At 38.0% G+C, this 12,485-nt stretch overlaps 3 protein-coding genes across 4 annotated transcripts; 1 reads left to right on the forward strand and 2 right to left on the reverse strand.

Annotated features, from left to right (window-relative positions):
- Nucleotides 1–2,061: 2,061 nt before the first annotated feature.
- LOC106325348 (heterogeneous nuclear ribonucleoprotein 1-like) lies at nucleotides 2,062–5,330 on the reverse strand. 2 transcript variants are annotated; one of them, XM_013763431.1, is made up of 4 exons: nucleotides 5,077–5,330; nucleotides 4,624–4,856; nucleotides 2,955–4,164; nucleotides 2,062–2,630 (listed from the first exon to the last, which is right to left on the reverse strand). In XM_013763431.1, the coding sequence occupies exons 2-4, from the start codon at nucleotides 4,843–4,845 to the stop codon at nucleotides 2,614–2,616; spliced, it is 1,449 nt and encodes a 482-aa protein (XP_013618885.1). In that variant the 5' UTR covers nucleotides 4,846–4,856; nucleotides 5,077–5,330; the 3' UTR covers nucleotides 2,062–2,613. The 2 variants fall into 2 exon arrangements, with proteins under 2 accessions (XP_013618885.1, XP_013618939.1); XM_013763485.1 differs by having other exon boundaries at nucleotides 2,063–2,669.
- A 741-nt stretch (nucleotides 5,331–6,071) lies between these two features.
- LOC106325503 (thymidine kinase-like) lies at nucleotides 6,072–7,487 on the forward strand. Its single transcript, XM_013763579.1, has 4 exons — nucleotides 6,072–6,425; nucleotides 6,497–6,641; nucleotides 6,819–6,940; nucleotides 7,039–7,487. The coding sequence occupies exons 1-4, from the start codon at nucleotides 6,274–6,276 to the stop codon at nucleotides 7,316–7,318; spliced, it is 699 nt and encodes a 232-aa protein (XP_013619033.1). The 5' UTR covers nucleotides 6,072–6,273; the 3' UTR covers nucleotides 7,319–7,487.
- Nucleotides 7,488–7,882: 395 nt separating this feature from the next.
- LOC106325256 (protein DGCR14-like) lies at nucleotides 7,883–9,677 on the reverse strand. Its single transcript, XM_013763326.1, has one exon. The coding sequence runs from the start codon at nucleotides 9,592–9,594 to the stop codon at nucleotides 8,113–8,115; it is 1,482 nt and encodes a 493-aa protein (XP_013618780.1). The 5' UTR covers nucleotides 9,595–9,677; the 3' UTR covers nucleotides 7,883–8,112.
- Nucleotides 9,678–12,485: the final 2,808 nt, after the last annotated feature.

A 12,485-nucleotide genomic window follows, 5' to 3' on the forward strand; every position in this document is an offset into this window, starting at 1 on the left:
ATATATATATATCTGTCAATATGTGTTCTTAAGAAACTCCGGGATAATATATGCATAGAAATGTCTCAAGCTAAATATAGATTATCATATAAAAATATGCGATCAAATTATTTAGTTGGAGTTAATTTAAATTTTGACAAAACATATTTTCCATGCTAATAAAATGATTCTGGAAAATTTGAATAATTGAAGACACTTTAATAATAAAAACATCTTATGAACTTTGCCTCTGAAGGGTAACAACGGATTGAGCGATGCGGGACAAACGGTAGAGCTGCAGTGTGGTTAAAACAATAATAAAAATGTATATGTATATGGTATATGTAATGATTTTTGTTATTGTTAACTGCAGTGCGGTGCGGATCGTATTATAGAACTGTGATAAACTAAAATTCGGAACGTTTATTTAACAACATGGTTTAGTAAACCTCTTTTTCTTAACTGATGATGTAATCATTTTTTTATAGGAAAAAAATTTATCTCCAAAAGTTTAGTTTATCCCAGTTCTATAATGTAACAAACACGATTTTTTTTCTTTATAATAATACGACATAACATCATCAACATGTTTTAGCAAACAACATGTCTTTCTCTGATGCACCTTGCATCTGTTAATTTCTGAACGATGCACCTATTCATACAACTCTTTTAGTTATGAATGAAACAATCTTTCATGTGCATCCTTAGTTTTCTGAACAACGCACCTTTTAGCATATCTTTTTAGTTTTTGAGTGATACACTCTTTTTTATTGATTAATAAATTGAAGTGTTTAACTAAAAACTTATGGTTAAGTTTGTTTTGGTTATGCAATCTAATTGATATAATTTATTTGATCGATAAAGGTGTGAGTTCATCGAATTACTAATGCAAAAGGTGTCTTTTCGTTTCTTTTGTTAACCAACACTTTTCTAAATGCACACTCTTTTGAAAATTGCATTTTCACACACACACATATATATATATATATATATATATATATTGACCACTTCCGCATTTCTTCTTCTTCATCATTATTCGATACTTCTGCATGTCTAACCAAAATGATATAAATTTCTAAGTGTCTAGACAGTGTAACACATATCTTAAATACTATAATCGAATAAAATACCAAAGAGTTGTTAATATCTATTCTATAAAGTTATTGATTGTTTTAGAAATTATTAATAACCTTATGATACCCTGAACATGTGCGAACCTGTCATAACCGAAGAGGTACATGTCGTAACCGAAGAGGTGCGAATGTATCGTCACCGAAGAGGTGCAAATGTAACGTGACCGAAGAGGTGCAACATACCAAATGCGAACGGATCATCACCAAAGGAGTGCGAAGAAGTTATCAATGAAAGAGTGCAAATAGGTCGTCACCGAAAAGGTGAAAAGTGTCGTCACCAAAGAGGTGTGAATGGATCATCACCTTAGGTGTACGAACATGTCTTGCCTAAAGAGGTGCGAATAGTTCATCACCAAAAGGGTGCGAACATGTTTTGGCCAAAGAGGTGCGAACAGTGTCCAAAGGGGCACAAACGTGTCGTGTCCGAAGTAGCGCAAATGTGTTGTGTCCAAGAGGTGCGAACGTTTTGTGAACAAACAAGTGTGAATGTATCATCACCGAAGTGGTGCAAAATGTTGTCACTGAAAGTGTGAGAACGAATCATCACTGAAGAGGTGTGAACATCACTTTACCGAAAGGGTTTATATATAACATTATGGAAAGTGTGTTAAAGTAAAGTTACCAAAAATGGACAAACATAATGTCACTGAAAGTCAAACATAATGTCACTGAAAGAGTGCAAACATGAAGGGTGCAAACATAATGTCCAAATTTATAATTCACATTCATTTAGATTACCAACCCAAATATATATATATATATATATATATATATATGATTAGTAATTTTAAATTGCATCGTTTCCCCCGCGGGGGTCTTCATCCTAGTTCTTCTAATTCAAAATTAAGGATATCCAGATTCAATCAATAAAAGTTCGTCATTATTGGACTATATATATTTTTAAAACATGCAAAATGAAGATAGGAAATCAAATGAAACATAAAAATAGTTTCTATAAGATAAAAGTACATGAACAGAAACGAGTTTGTTTGCGTTCGCATAAGACATACAAACAGACTTATTCTCCAAAGCCCTACAATGGCTAAATCCCTTTTCCAATATCTCACTATCAAAAACAAAACAAAAAAAAACCTTAAAACCACAAAACAAAAGAAAAACATATAACCTCTAGTACAATCTGCCTCAAAACACAAACCTTAGACATAACCCCCAAGAACAAGAACCATTACAAGACAATAAAGAAAACTCAGGAAGAAGGATCATCCTCTTCATTTCTTTGTTTTGAACTCTTCTTATGTATAACAGCCTCGCCAGAGTCTGATACAGTTTCCACTATCCCTCACTGAAAGAAAAAAAACAAAAATAGAAAAAAAAAAAAACAAAGCCTAGGAGGAGGACCAATGAATTTAGAAAACCAAACCATAATCTTTGTCATTCTCTGGTTAACTCTAGCTGATGGTGTGATCAAGTTTAGTCCCTCATAGGCCTTTGTATCAAGGGAGAAGATTATCTAAATGATTCGCCAAAAGACACAGATCCTTCACCGTGATGGCTCGCCTACAATATCGTGGTAAAACAAAAACTAAGTAGCAATTCCTGCAACACAAAGGCGAAGAAAAAGGGAGATATAACTTAGACTTCCCAGAGACTATGTTGTGAGCAAAGCATAAGATTAAACTATGTTCCTAGCTTCATGACAACATTTCTAAAACACTAAAAGAAGCTTTCTTCATGTACTATTAGTTCAAGATCCTAAGATAGTGTGATTTGGAACCTATCTAGGCTTTCTATTAGGAACCTATACAGTAATATTCTATTCCTTTACTTATCAGCTAGCTCATGGCATTCTTTAAGCATAGAATCACTAGGAACTAAGATTACCTCTGTTTGATTGCCTCTTGTAACTGCCAACATAACCTGGAGATGAACTTCTAGCTGACACATCCGAAGAAGGACCTCCTCCTCCTCCTCCAATCCCATAGCTGAAAGAAGCAGGCCCTTCTGTCTCAGGAGCTGATGATCTCCACGTGGGATCACTATAGACTGCACCATTCCCATAAAACTCAGCAAGTCCTGCTCCATCATAACCAGCGTTGTTGGCTACAGAGGCAGAAGAGAATGAAGATGACGGTGCCGCCTTGCTAGGCCCTATGTTCCTTGTTCCCAACCCAAAACCAGATTCACCGTTTCCTCCATAACCAAACTTCACACTCTCGTTGCCAACACCATTGTTTCCTCCTCCTCCTCCAGGAGCACCCCAGTTTCCAAACGGACCGCTTAGTGTGTTGTTCCCACTTGTTGATCCTCCCATGTATGTATTGGAGTTTGAGTTAAGACCACCGTTGTTTCCCCATAGGTTCCGTGTAACCGAACTGAAGAAAGACGAGTTCCCTCCTCCTCCTCCATTGCCTCCTTCATAACCACCCCCAGGACCAAACCGGTTTGCATTACCAATATAGTAAGGACTCATTCCTCTTCCATAGTCTACGTTTCCGTTAAAACTATTACCTCCAGTGAACCCTGTGGGCAACCCTTGGTCAAAGTTCACATTCATCCCATAACCAGAACCAAAATTAGCAAACCCGGTTCTCCCAGCACCAACCGGACTAAACCGACCATCCATTCTAAGCCCATAGCCTCCAACCGCACCTGGACTAAACCCTTGAGCATACCCATTCAAGAGGTTATTAACTCTACTAACCCCATAGCTGTAACCAGCACCGAGAGGGCTGCGAGCTGGACTAGGAGACAACTCCTTCGGAACAGCTCGCTTAACTTCAACCATCTTACCGTTAAGCTCATGGAACGTCTTGAGCAGTACTTTCTCAACGGCCTCCTCCGAGTCATAAGTTATGAATCCAAAGCCTCTAGGCCTTTGTGTGTTGTGGTCGTACATAACAACCACGTCGGTAGGTGTCCCGAACTGCTCGAAATAGGTCTTGAAATCGCTTTCTGTGACGGATGAAGGTAACCCTCCAACGAATATCTTCCTTGTTCGAGCTCCTGGACCGCCTGGTGATCCTTGGATGCTGCTGCTGTTGCTCCTAACTGTGTTCTGGTCATCTCTAGGAACAGCCTTCTTCGCTTCCACCTGCATAAAAAGATCAACAAATTAAAAATGTAACTATTTGATGGTAGAGCCGGTCCTAAAATTTTGGAGGCTATAGACAATTTGGTAAATATTTTAAATAAATTATAATTTGTTTTATAAATTTTAGTATCGTATTTTTTTCTAAAATTATGGGGGTCATTAGGCTAATGTTTCACTAGTCTATGCTCAGTACCGGTCCCTGATGGTTAATGGGAACAGAATGTGATATTTTTACTAACTAGGAGGTTCGAGGCCGACCCCGTAACCGAAAACCACAACATATAATATTAGTTTTGTTTCGGTTCCAGCGGTTACTTCAAACAGACACCTATGACACAATGGGTTAGGGTCTTGTGGAGCTAATGACCTATGGTTTTAATGGGAGGCTTGATTGCATAAAGAAGCTTAGAAAACAAGTTACATTGTACAGAATCACATCATATACGAAAGAAACATTACCAGTCTCCCATCAATACTGTGTTTTTCGGTTATAACAATCTCTGCAACAGCTGGATCAGCGAAGACTACAAAGCCGAAGCCACGTGCACGGCCCGTGGTACGGTCTTTCAAGATCACAGCTTCGATCACTTCTCCAAAGCTGCTGAAATACTCCTTGAGACGTTCCTCATTGGTGTCCCACGATATCCCGCCGATGAACAGCTTCCCATTGTCGGATTGCATTTTTTTTTGCTCTGCAGCAGCAAAAGAAAAGAACCAAACTTTCAGAAACCGAACACAAAGTTGTCAGGTCAAAACACAATCGATATTCTAGAAAATCTGATCAGTCGATTAAGGAACAACAGATCTTTCATGAACCAAAACTAAAAGAGAGTTTTGATCAAAAAAGGAAACGGATTTACAATCAAATCTCAGATCAAATAATCATAAAACAAGATGATAACGAAAACCCACCAATCAGATTAGATTAGAGAAAAAAACCCAGATGCGGAATCTCGTCAAGATCTGAGGAAAGGCACGGTTTTTGAATTATCTGTTTTTTTTTAGTTCAATCCGATTTAACTCAATTTCAATGGCGTCAATAAGAACATACTGACGACGCGCGGGGACGCGCTCTAGAGAGAGAGGGAGGAGGAGAGATGTAGAGGAAGAGAAAGACGAAGGCTTTCGAGCTTTCGATTGCAAGAAGAAGAAGATATGTCTGTATATATACATGATAAGGGAAGTTTTTTTACATTACAAGCTCATGTGCGTTTGTAATAAGGAAATTGCGGAGTTTTGTTTTTTTTTTTTTTTTCCTTACACGCTACCCTTTTTTTACAGTTGTTTACCAAAAAGAAAAGAAATTGGAATATTTAGTGCCATTAAGACTAAACTAAAGAGCTACTGAATAAAAGATGTTTGTTAGGTTGGTGGTTGTGTATGGGTTTATTTTAATTGGTTATCTGTGTTTGAATTGGTATTTTAACGTTTAAATTTATAAATCTAGTTAAAAAAAAAATAGTTTTGCTACACAATTTTAGTACCATAGTTAAATCAAAATATTACAATATTGTAAATTTATGTTTCATAGATATTATAAAAAAATCTGACTTTTAAAAGATATCGAACGAATGTTTGAAAAAAATTTCACGACGGTTACAATTAAAGTTTTAAGCGTTATTCAACAACTTATACGGTTGAGAGCTAATGCTTTTACTGATAATTTTTTATTGGTTTATAGGTGGATTCAAAAGTAAATAAATTATTATAATATAAAATTGTATAACTGTTAAGAGTATCAAAATGAAATTATTATAATAAAAATGTAGATAACTATTTCAATTCACCTAATCACAAAAAAAAATATTAATAAAAATAAATAATTTTAAGACAAATATATTTCACCTTAAGGCCAAGCCTAAGTTTATTGGGCTTAAGCTCACAATACAAAAGCTGAAAAAACATTGTTTCCCTCCAAGAAGTAAAAAAAATTCAAAAACCTTATCTTTTGACTTTGACAAATCTTCTCCTACAATTCTCTTCCTTCTTCAACCTCTGACTCTCTGTTATATATCTCATCGACAAGTTACTCATCATCCCTACCTATAAGTTATAACCCACAAGCAAGTTTAACCCTTTCGTCCCCACCCACTCACTATCTTCTCTTCCATGGCTACCCTCGACAGTGACATCTCCAGAGATGTTATCTCCGACCAAGAACATCACGGGTCCGGTGCGATTCATGTCATCATGGGTCCTATGTTTTCCGGGAAATCGACCTCTCTCCTCCGCCGAATCAAGTCGGAGATCAACACCGGAAGGTAAAACCTTTCACCATCTCCAACTGATTCAGCGATCTCGTTTCTAAAGCTCTTACCTTTTGGTTATGTAGAAGTGTTGCGATGGTGAAGTCGAGTAAAGATACGAGATACGCCAAAGATTCGGTGGTGACGCACGATGGAATCGGATTCCCTTGCTGGGCTCTTCCGGATCTTATGTCGTTTCCAGAGATATTCGGACATGATGCTTATGCCAAGGTAAAAGTCTTTGGTTTGGTCTTATTGCGAAAGGATCTATGTTAGAGACGATGAAGAAGATGAAATGTGAATGAAACAGAGTAACTAAGCTAAAGCAATATACAACTCCGGTTAACTCTAATAATCTAGTATATTGAAAATTTTGTGTTTTTTTTCTTCTCTTGAAATGATTGTCAGCTTGATGTGATTGGTATTGACGAGGCTCAGTTCTTTGGAGACCTTTATGAGTTTTGCTGCAAAGTCGCTGATGATGATGGCAAAACTGTGATTGTTGCGGGCCTTGATGGTGACTATTTAAGGTGCTTGATTCTATGGTTTTGACATTTTCAGATTTGAATAATTTTTGTTTGACTGTAACTTGAATGTGTTTTTTTTTTTTTCTGGCGATAAAATGCAGAAGGAGCTTTGGTGCTGTTCTTGACATTATACCTTTGGTTGATTCTGTGACGAAGCTAACTGCAAGGTGTGAGGTTTGTGGACAGAAAGCTTTCTTCACTTTAAGAAAGACTTGTGACACGAGAACCGAGCTGATTGGCGGAGCTGATGTCTATATGCCTGTTTGTCGCAATCATTACGTTAATAATAATCAAGTTGTCATCAAAGCATCAAAGGAAGTCTTGGATTCTGCCAAGGAAAGAAGTGAATCTTGCGTGGAGACAGTTGCTGCTATGATATAACCATAATTGCTATGGAACCAGTAACATTATAGTCATGTTTGATAGTGAATTCTGTTTTTTTTCTTCTGTATGCTTTTGTTTTACTTGTCTAGGTTTATCCTCACTTGTGATGTTTCATGTATGTAACTTATATGCTAGATGAATTCTTTATAGCGAATGAGTTCTGATCTATGTTTGTTTCATGCATTGCATTCTACTGGCTTTTGTTAGCACCTTTTCTCATCCTATGCATGCTTTCATAGCTTTACTGACTACGCAAAGCAAATCTATTAGCATAGCATGGTACATACAACCTATTACTTGGTGTAAATTTTTCCCACTGCTTCTCATCAGCCATTTGGCAAGCGTGTCTCACTCGGTCAAGGCCACTTTCCACTGATGTCCACAAGACTGCCTATTTCATAATGATAAACTAACATCAAGCAACTCCAAGCTCTTGAGGAGAATTCAAAAGCTGCAGAGAGAACAATCTTGAGGATGACAAACTAACTATTAAGAACGTTGAATTACACACAAAAGAGTACTTATATTAAGAGAGTAAACCCAAAACTCAGAATGAGGATATTGTGATAATGTTGTAATATTGAAGTAGGGTAAGCGATTACAGCCTGGGAGTATAAAATGAGCTACTAAGAAAAAAAGAGAAGCTGTGGAAATTAAAATTACAAATGCGAGGAGAGATAGTATTCCATTTGAAAAGAGTCAACATAACTTGGCACACAAGCAGCTTATCTAGTACAAGAAGAAGTACCTTTGTTGCCACAAGTATTCAACATCATATAACATTTGCACAATCAAGGCGACCTTGAACCAGAGGTGAGCCTATCTTTCCCGAACCTAGAAGCACTTCTCACACTCTTAGGAGTCACACCACCAGGACTCGCTCCACGATAACTCGCACGAAGGCTCTCATCAACGGTAGAAGACGATTTCCCTATCGCCCGTCTGTAAAACTTCTGAGCAGCCGGCGAAAGCGTCCTAACATTCGGACTCGCACTCCCACTCCGATGATGAGGAGACGGCAACGGAGGCTTCTTAAACATACTGTTCGACCTCTCTCTCAGCTTCCTCGACGCGTCCCTCGACAAAGAATGAGCCGTCACATCTCTCGCAGGCGCAGATGGAATATTATAGTGAGGTCCATCAGCACTACCACCAATATCGATAGGTGTATCCTCGGGGTCTAATCTCATCGGCGTCCCTTCGATCTCACCCCACGTTATAAACGGCGATTCATCAAGACCAGGTGCAGGAGACGGCGTTCTAACAAAACTATACCCATTACCCGCTCTTTTATCCGACTCCACATAGAAAGGATTCGGCGTTTTCCTCAGATCATCAAGATCATACCTCTTAGACTTGTCTCTATCCCTAACCTGCATAGGTGAAGAGCCCGCGATAGGAGTGTAGAGAATCTCAACAGAACCATCTTCCCTCGGCCTAGAATCAATCGTCTTCCCTTGAAAACGAGTGTTCCCTTTCGCAATCTCTTTCGTCAACCCAGCTAACCTCACAGCCCTCTCCTCTTCAGTTAATGCCGCCTCGCCGCGGTCAGCCGGATGGTACATGAGGAGATTCTTCGGTGTGTATTTCCATCCTTCTAAAGTACTCGGCGGCTGATAAGACGTACCGTAACCGTCAGTGATCCTATCTCTCTTCAAATCAACATCCTTATTCTCACCTTCAAGGAGATAGTTATACTTCTCCTTCTTCCTCTTATTAACCTTCTCAAGAATCTTGGAAAAGCTATCGTTATCCTCGCTAGTGTACCTCCTAAAGAACTCATCTAACGACATGTTAACATCTACATCTTCAACACCATCATCGGCAACCACTACTTCTACTTCTTCTCTAGGGGTTTTACCATCAAACTCATCTAAAGGAGTGAAGTTTCTCAAGAAAGTAGATCCAGGAGTCTGAGTCTGAGTCTTACCCACCGTGTCCCCACCGTTATGATTCGCCTTCTTCCCACGCCTCTCGATGATCTTCAGCTGAGCGTCTCGGATCTGGACCGGGTCACGGGTTTTAACCGCCTGGATCCAGTCGAGCCGGTCTTTGAGCTTCGTTATATCCGGAAAGTAGTCTCGCTCGATGATCTTCTCGATCGCTTCGACGTAAGCGTCCTCGTCGAGGACTCTCATCCGCTTTCTAGGCGTGATCTCCGAGGAGGAGGAGGAGGAGGAGATGCGAGGGGTCGATCGGAGACCATCGTCGGCGTTAGAAGACGGCGTCGGAGAAGATAGATGACGTGGAGAGTGGCCAGGCGATAGAAACATCTCGAATCGGGAAACAAACGTATCGGAGAATAGGAGAATTAGGGTTAACCCGATGATTGCAGATGAATGCGTCGGCGAGGATTCCTTATCAATTCGTTTTCACGCGTTTAGCTTCTCTAGTATTTACAATTTTGCCCCATATATTATGATTTCTTCAACTACTAACCATGTAAGTAGGAACAATCGTATTTACAACCGGATTAGGATCTATTTTGTTACAAGGCATGTCGGGTCTTCGGGTCGGGTTCGGATCAGTTCCTTTCGGGTCTAGAAAATTCTTACCCAATAGGTATTTAAAAGTTTTTCGGTTCGGGTCGGTTCCTATCGGATCTGGATCGGTTCGGGTCTAAAAATAAAAAACATGCAAAAAACTGTTAATTTCGGGTCACATCAGGTTCTGGTTCGGGTACATGGTTTTTGGGTTTTTTTGGGTTCGGTTCGATGAGTTTCGGGTATTTTTCATTAGTGCGGATAAAATTTAACCTGAAATCATAGCATAAATCATATGAAGTTTAGAAAATTGAAAACAACATCCAAACAACAACTTCGTCAAGTCTTCTCCCAGTTTCTTTGCTTACCGCCTTCCACAACTCGTCTCCATTTCACATGGCTATTAACAAAATTACAATCAAGCCGATAATCAGAACAAATAAGTCAAAGTCACTAACTTCATAGTTCAGACTAACACAAGGTCAGATTCAGACCAAGTCACTAAGACACTAACCTCATTCTTTCCTGATTTTGAAGCACTTCCACCATCAGTTTCTTTGCGTTTACGAGAAATTGGAGTCCTAATTTCATCAGAACTTTCATCAGAATCACCATCTTCAACATGCATTGGTTCATCGTCATCCCTTCCAACTAGATTCTCACAAGAAGCCATCTACATTGACGAAAAAACAGAATAAAAAAATGAATGTTTGAAACCACACATACTAAATTAAACAATATTTAAACGTATGATCTATTTACTTAAACTTTGATAAAAAAAAATTATCATCGCAAGTCGCAAACGTAAAGCAACAAAACAAAATTCAAGTCGCAAAGAATTAAAATTATATGATTCAAAATTATTAGTGATGGGACTAACTCATACCCAAAAGCTAACTTTAAGAATGTAGGATTGCCCATACACTTATATATTGTCCAAGAATCACTTATCTAAGCGATGTGGGACATCTAATAGCCCCTCTCGAGATGTGGGTGGGAAACGATCCAATGAAAACAGCCCAAGCCCAACTTCTCGGACATACCACAGCATATGGACCACTTGTACAGGCTACATAATATGTAAGAAACTGTTTACGTGGGAAATCATATGTTGAGCTTTCACCATGGACTCTGATATCATATTAGTGATGGACCTAACTCACACCCAAAAGCTAACTCAAGAGTGTAGGATTGCACGTACACTTGTATATTGCCCGAGAATCACTTATCTAAGCGATGTGGGACATCTAATAAAAATTAAGTTGAACAATGAACCAAAGTCAAGTCACAAAACAACAAAACAAAATTCAATAATCAAAAGAATCAAACAATCGTAACTTAGTTATCAAGTGAAATAGTGAATCATCAAGCAAGACAGCAAGTGGAGATTTCCACAGAATTAAGAAACAAGGATTTAGATTACGGAATTACCACAGAGTGATTTCGAGAAGTCTCAGGAAGTGGAGAAGAAGAAATTAGATGAGTATGATTTAGGGTTTCCAGTTTGATTGATTAAATATTTTTGCCTTTTCGGTTTTGTTCAAGACTGAAGGCTGTATGGGAGACTGGAAACGACCGGATGAATATCGAGGCCTGAGACAAAACGTTAATTAACTTGATGTAATTTGAAGCACGCTTATTTGTGTTTTTTTAGGTTCCATTAATACCCCTTCGGGTATCGGGTCTTACCCGGATCCGAACATGTACCCACGGGTCCATAAATAAAATATCCAACAGGTTAATCTATACATACTTGTACATGTACCCGAACCTGTGATTTCGGGTCGGTTCCGGTTTGGATTTTCAGGTCCAGGTTAAAAATGGTGTAAGTATGCACTTGACTACCTCATTGTTAATCAAGTCATTGGAATTAGAATGATTTTGGACCAGTTGATCCCAAAATGTAATAGCCTACAAAATGAACAATATCATAAGAGTTTAAGAAAAATCAAAGTAAATGTTAAGTAAAAAAAAACAAATCAAAGTAAAAAAATATTCACATAAAAGGTTAAGTAAACATGAAATTAATAAGTGAGCAGTGAGCACCAACCAAATCATTAGCTTTTGAATATCCCATTATAATAGATCTCAGATCCTGACCGGAACGGACAAGCTCATTAGCGTATTGGAGGAGGAGCTCTCCGGCAAAGGTCGTCGTCATAAGACCTTATTCCCTAATTTTTTTCCAGCTGAACTTTGTTATCAAAGTTTAATATTATATTAACTGATTAAACTCTAGAATTTTAAAATTTTATACTACTATCCCTTAATATTTATATTCATTTGGTCTGTTACCGTTTCTGATGAGTATCTATGGAGAGAGTTTGGATTTCAGTTTAAAAAAGAAATGAAAAGATGTTGTTTGTGGGTTTCACTAACCATACCGGATAACTGAACTTTGTTATCAAGCCAATAGAGGTCATATATGAACTTTTCACCTCTATTGGTTTAATACAAATTTCAAGATCATATTAATGTTTTTATATTCTAACATAAAAATCGATACCGTCGAGTAATGAATTAGAATATGGGTGTGTATCAATAACTTTCCAACTTTACCTTATGTTTATAAATGTCCTTAATCTCATGATCATATATATATATGTAATAATAATGGAATATTACCATAAAATTTAATATTATATATATATATGAGTAGTATACATTGTGGTGCGGTTATA

The sequence above is a fragment of the Brassica oleracea genome, chromosome C1 (assembly GCF_000695525.1).
Source record: "Brassica oleracea var. oleracea cultivar TO1000 chromosome C1, BOL, whole genome shotgun sequence".
Classification (NCBI taxonomy): Eukaryota; Viridiplantae; Streptophyta; class Magnoliopsida; order Brassicales; family Brassicaceae; genus Brassica; species Brassica oleracea.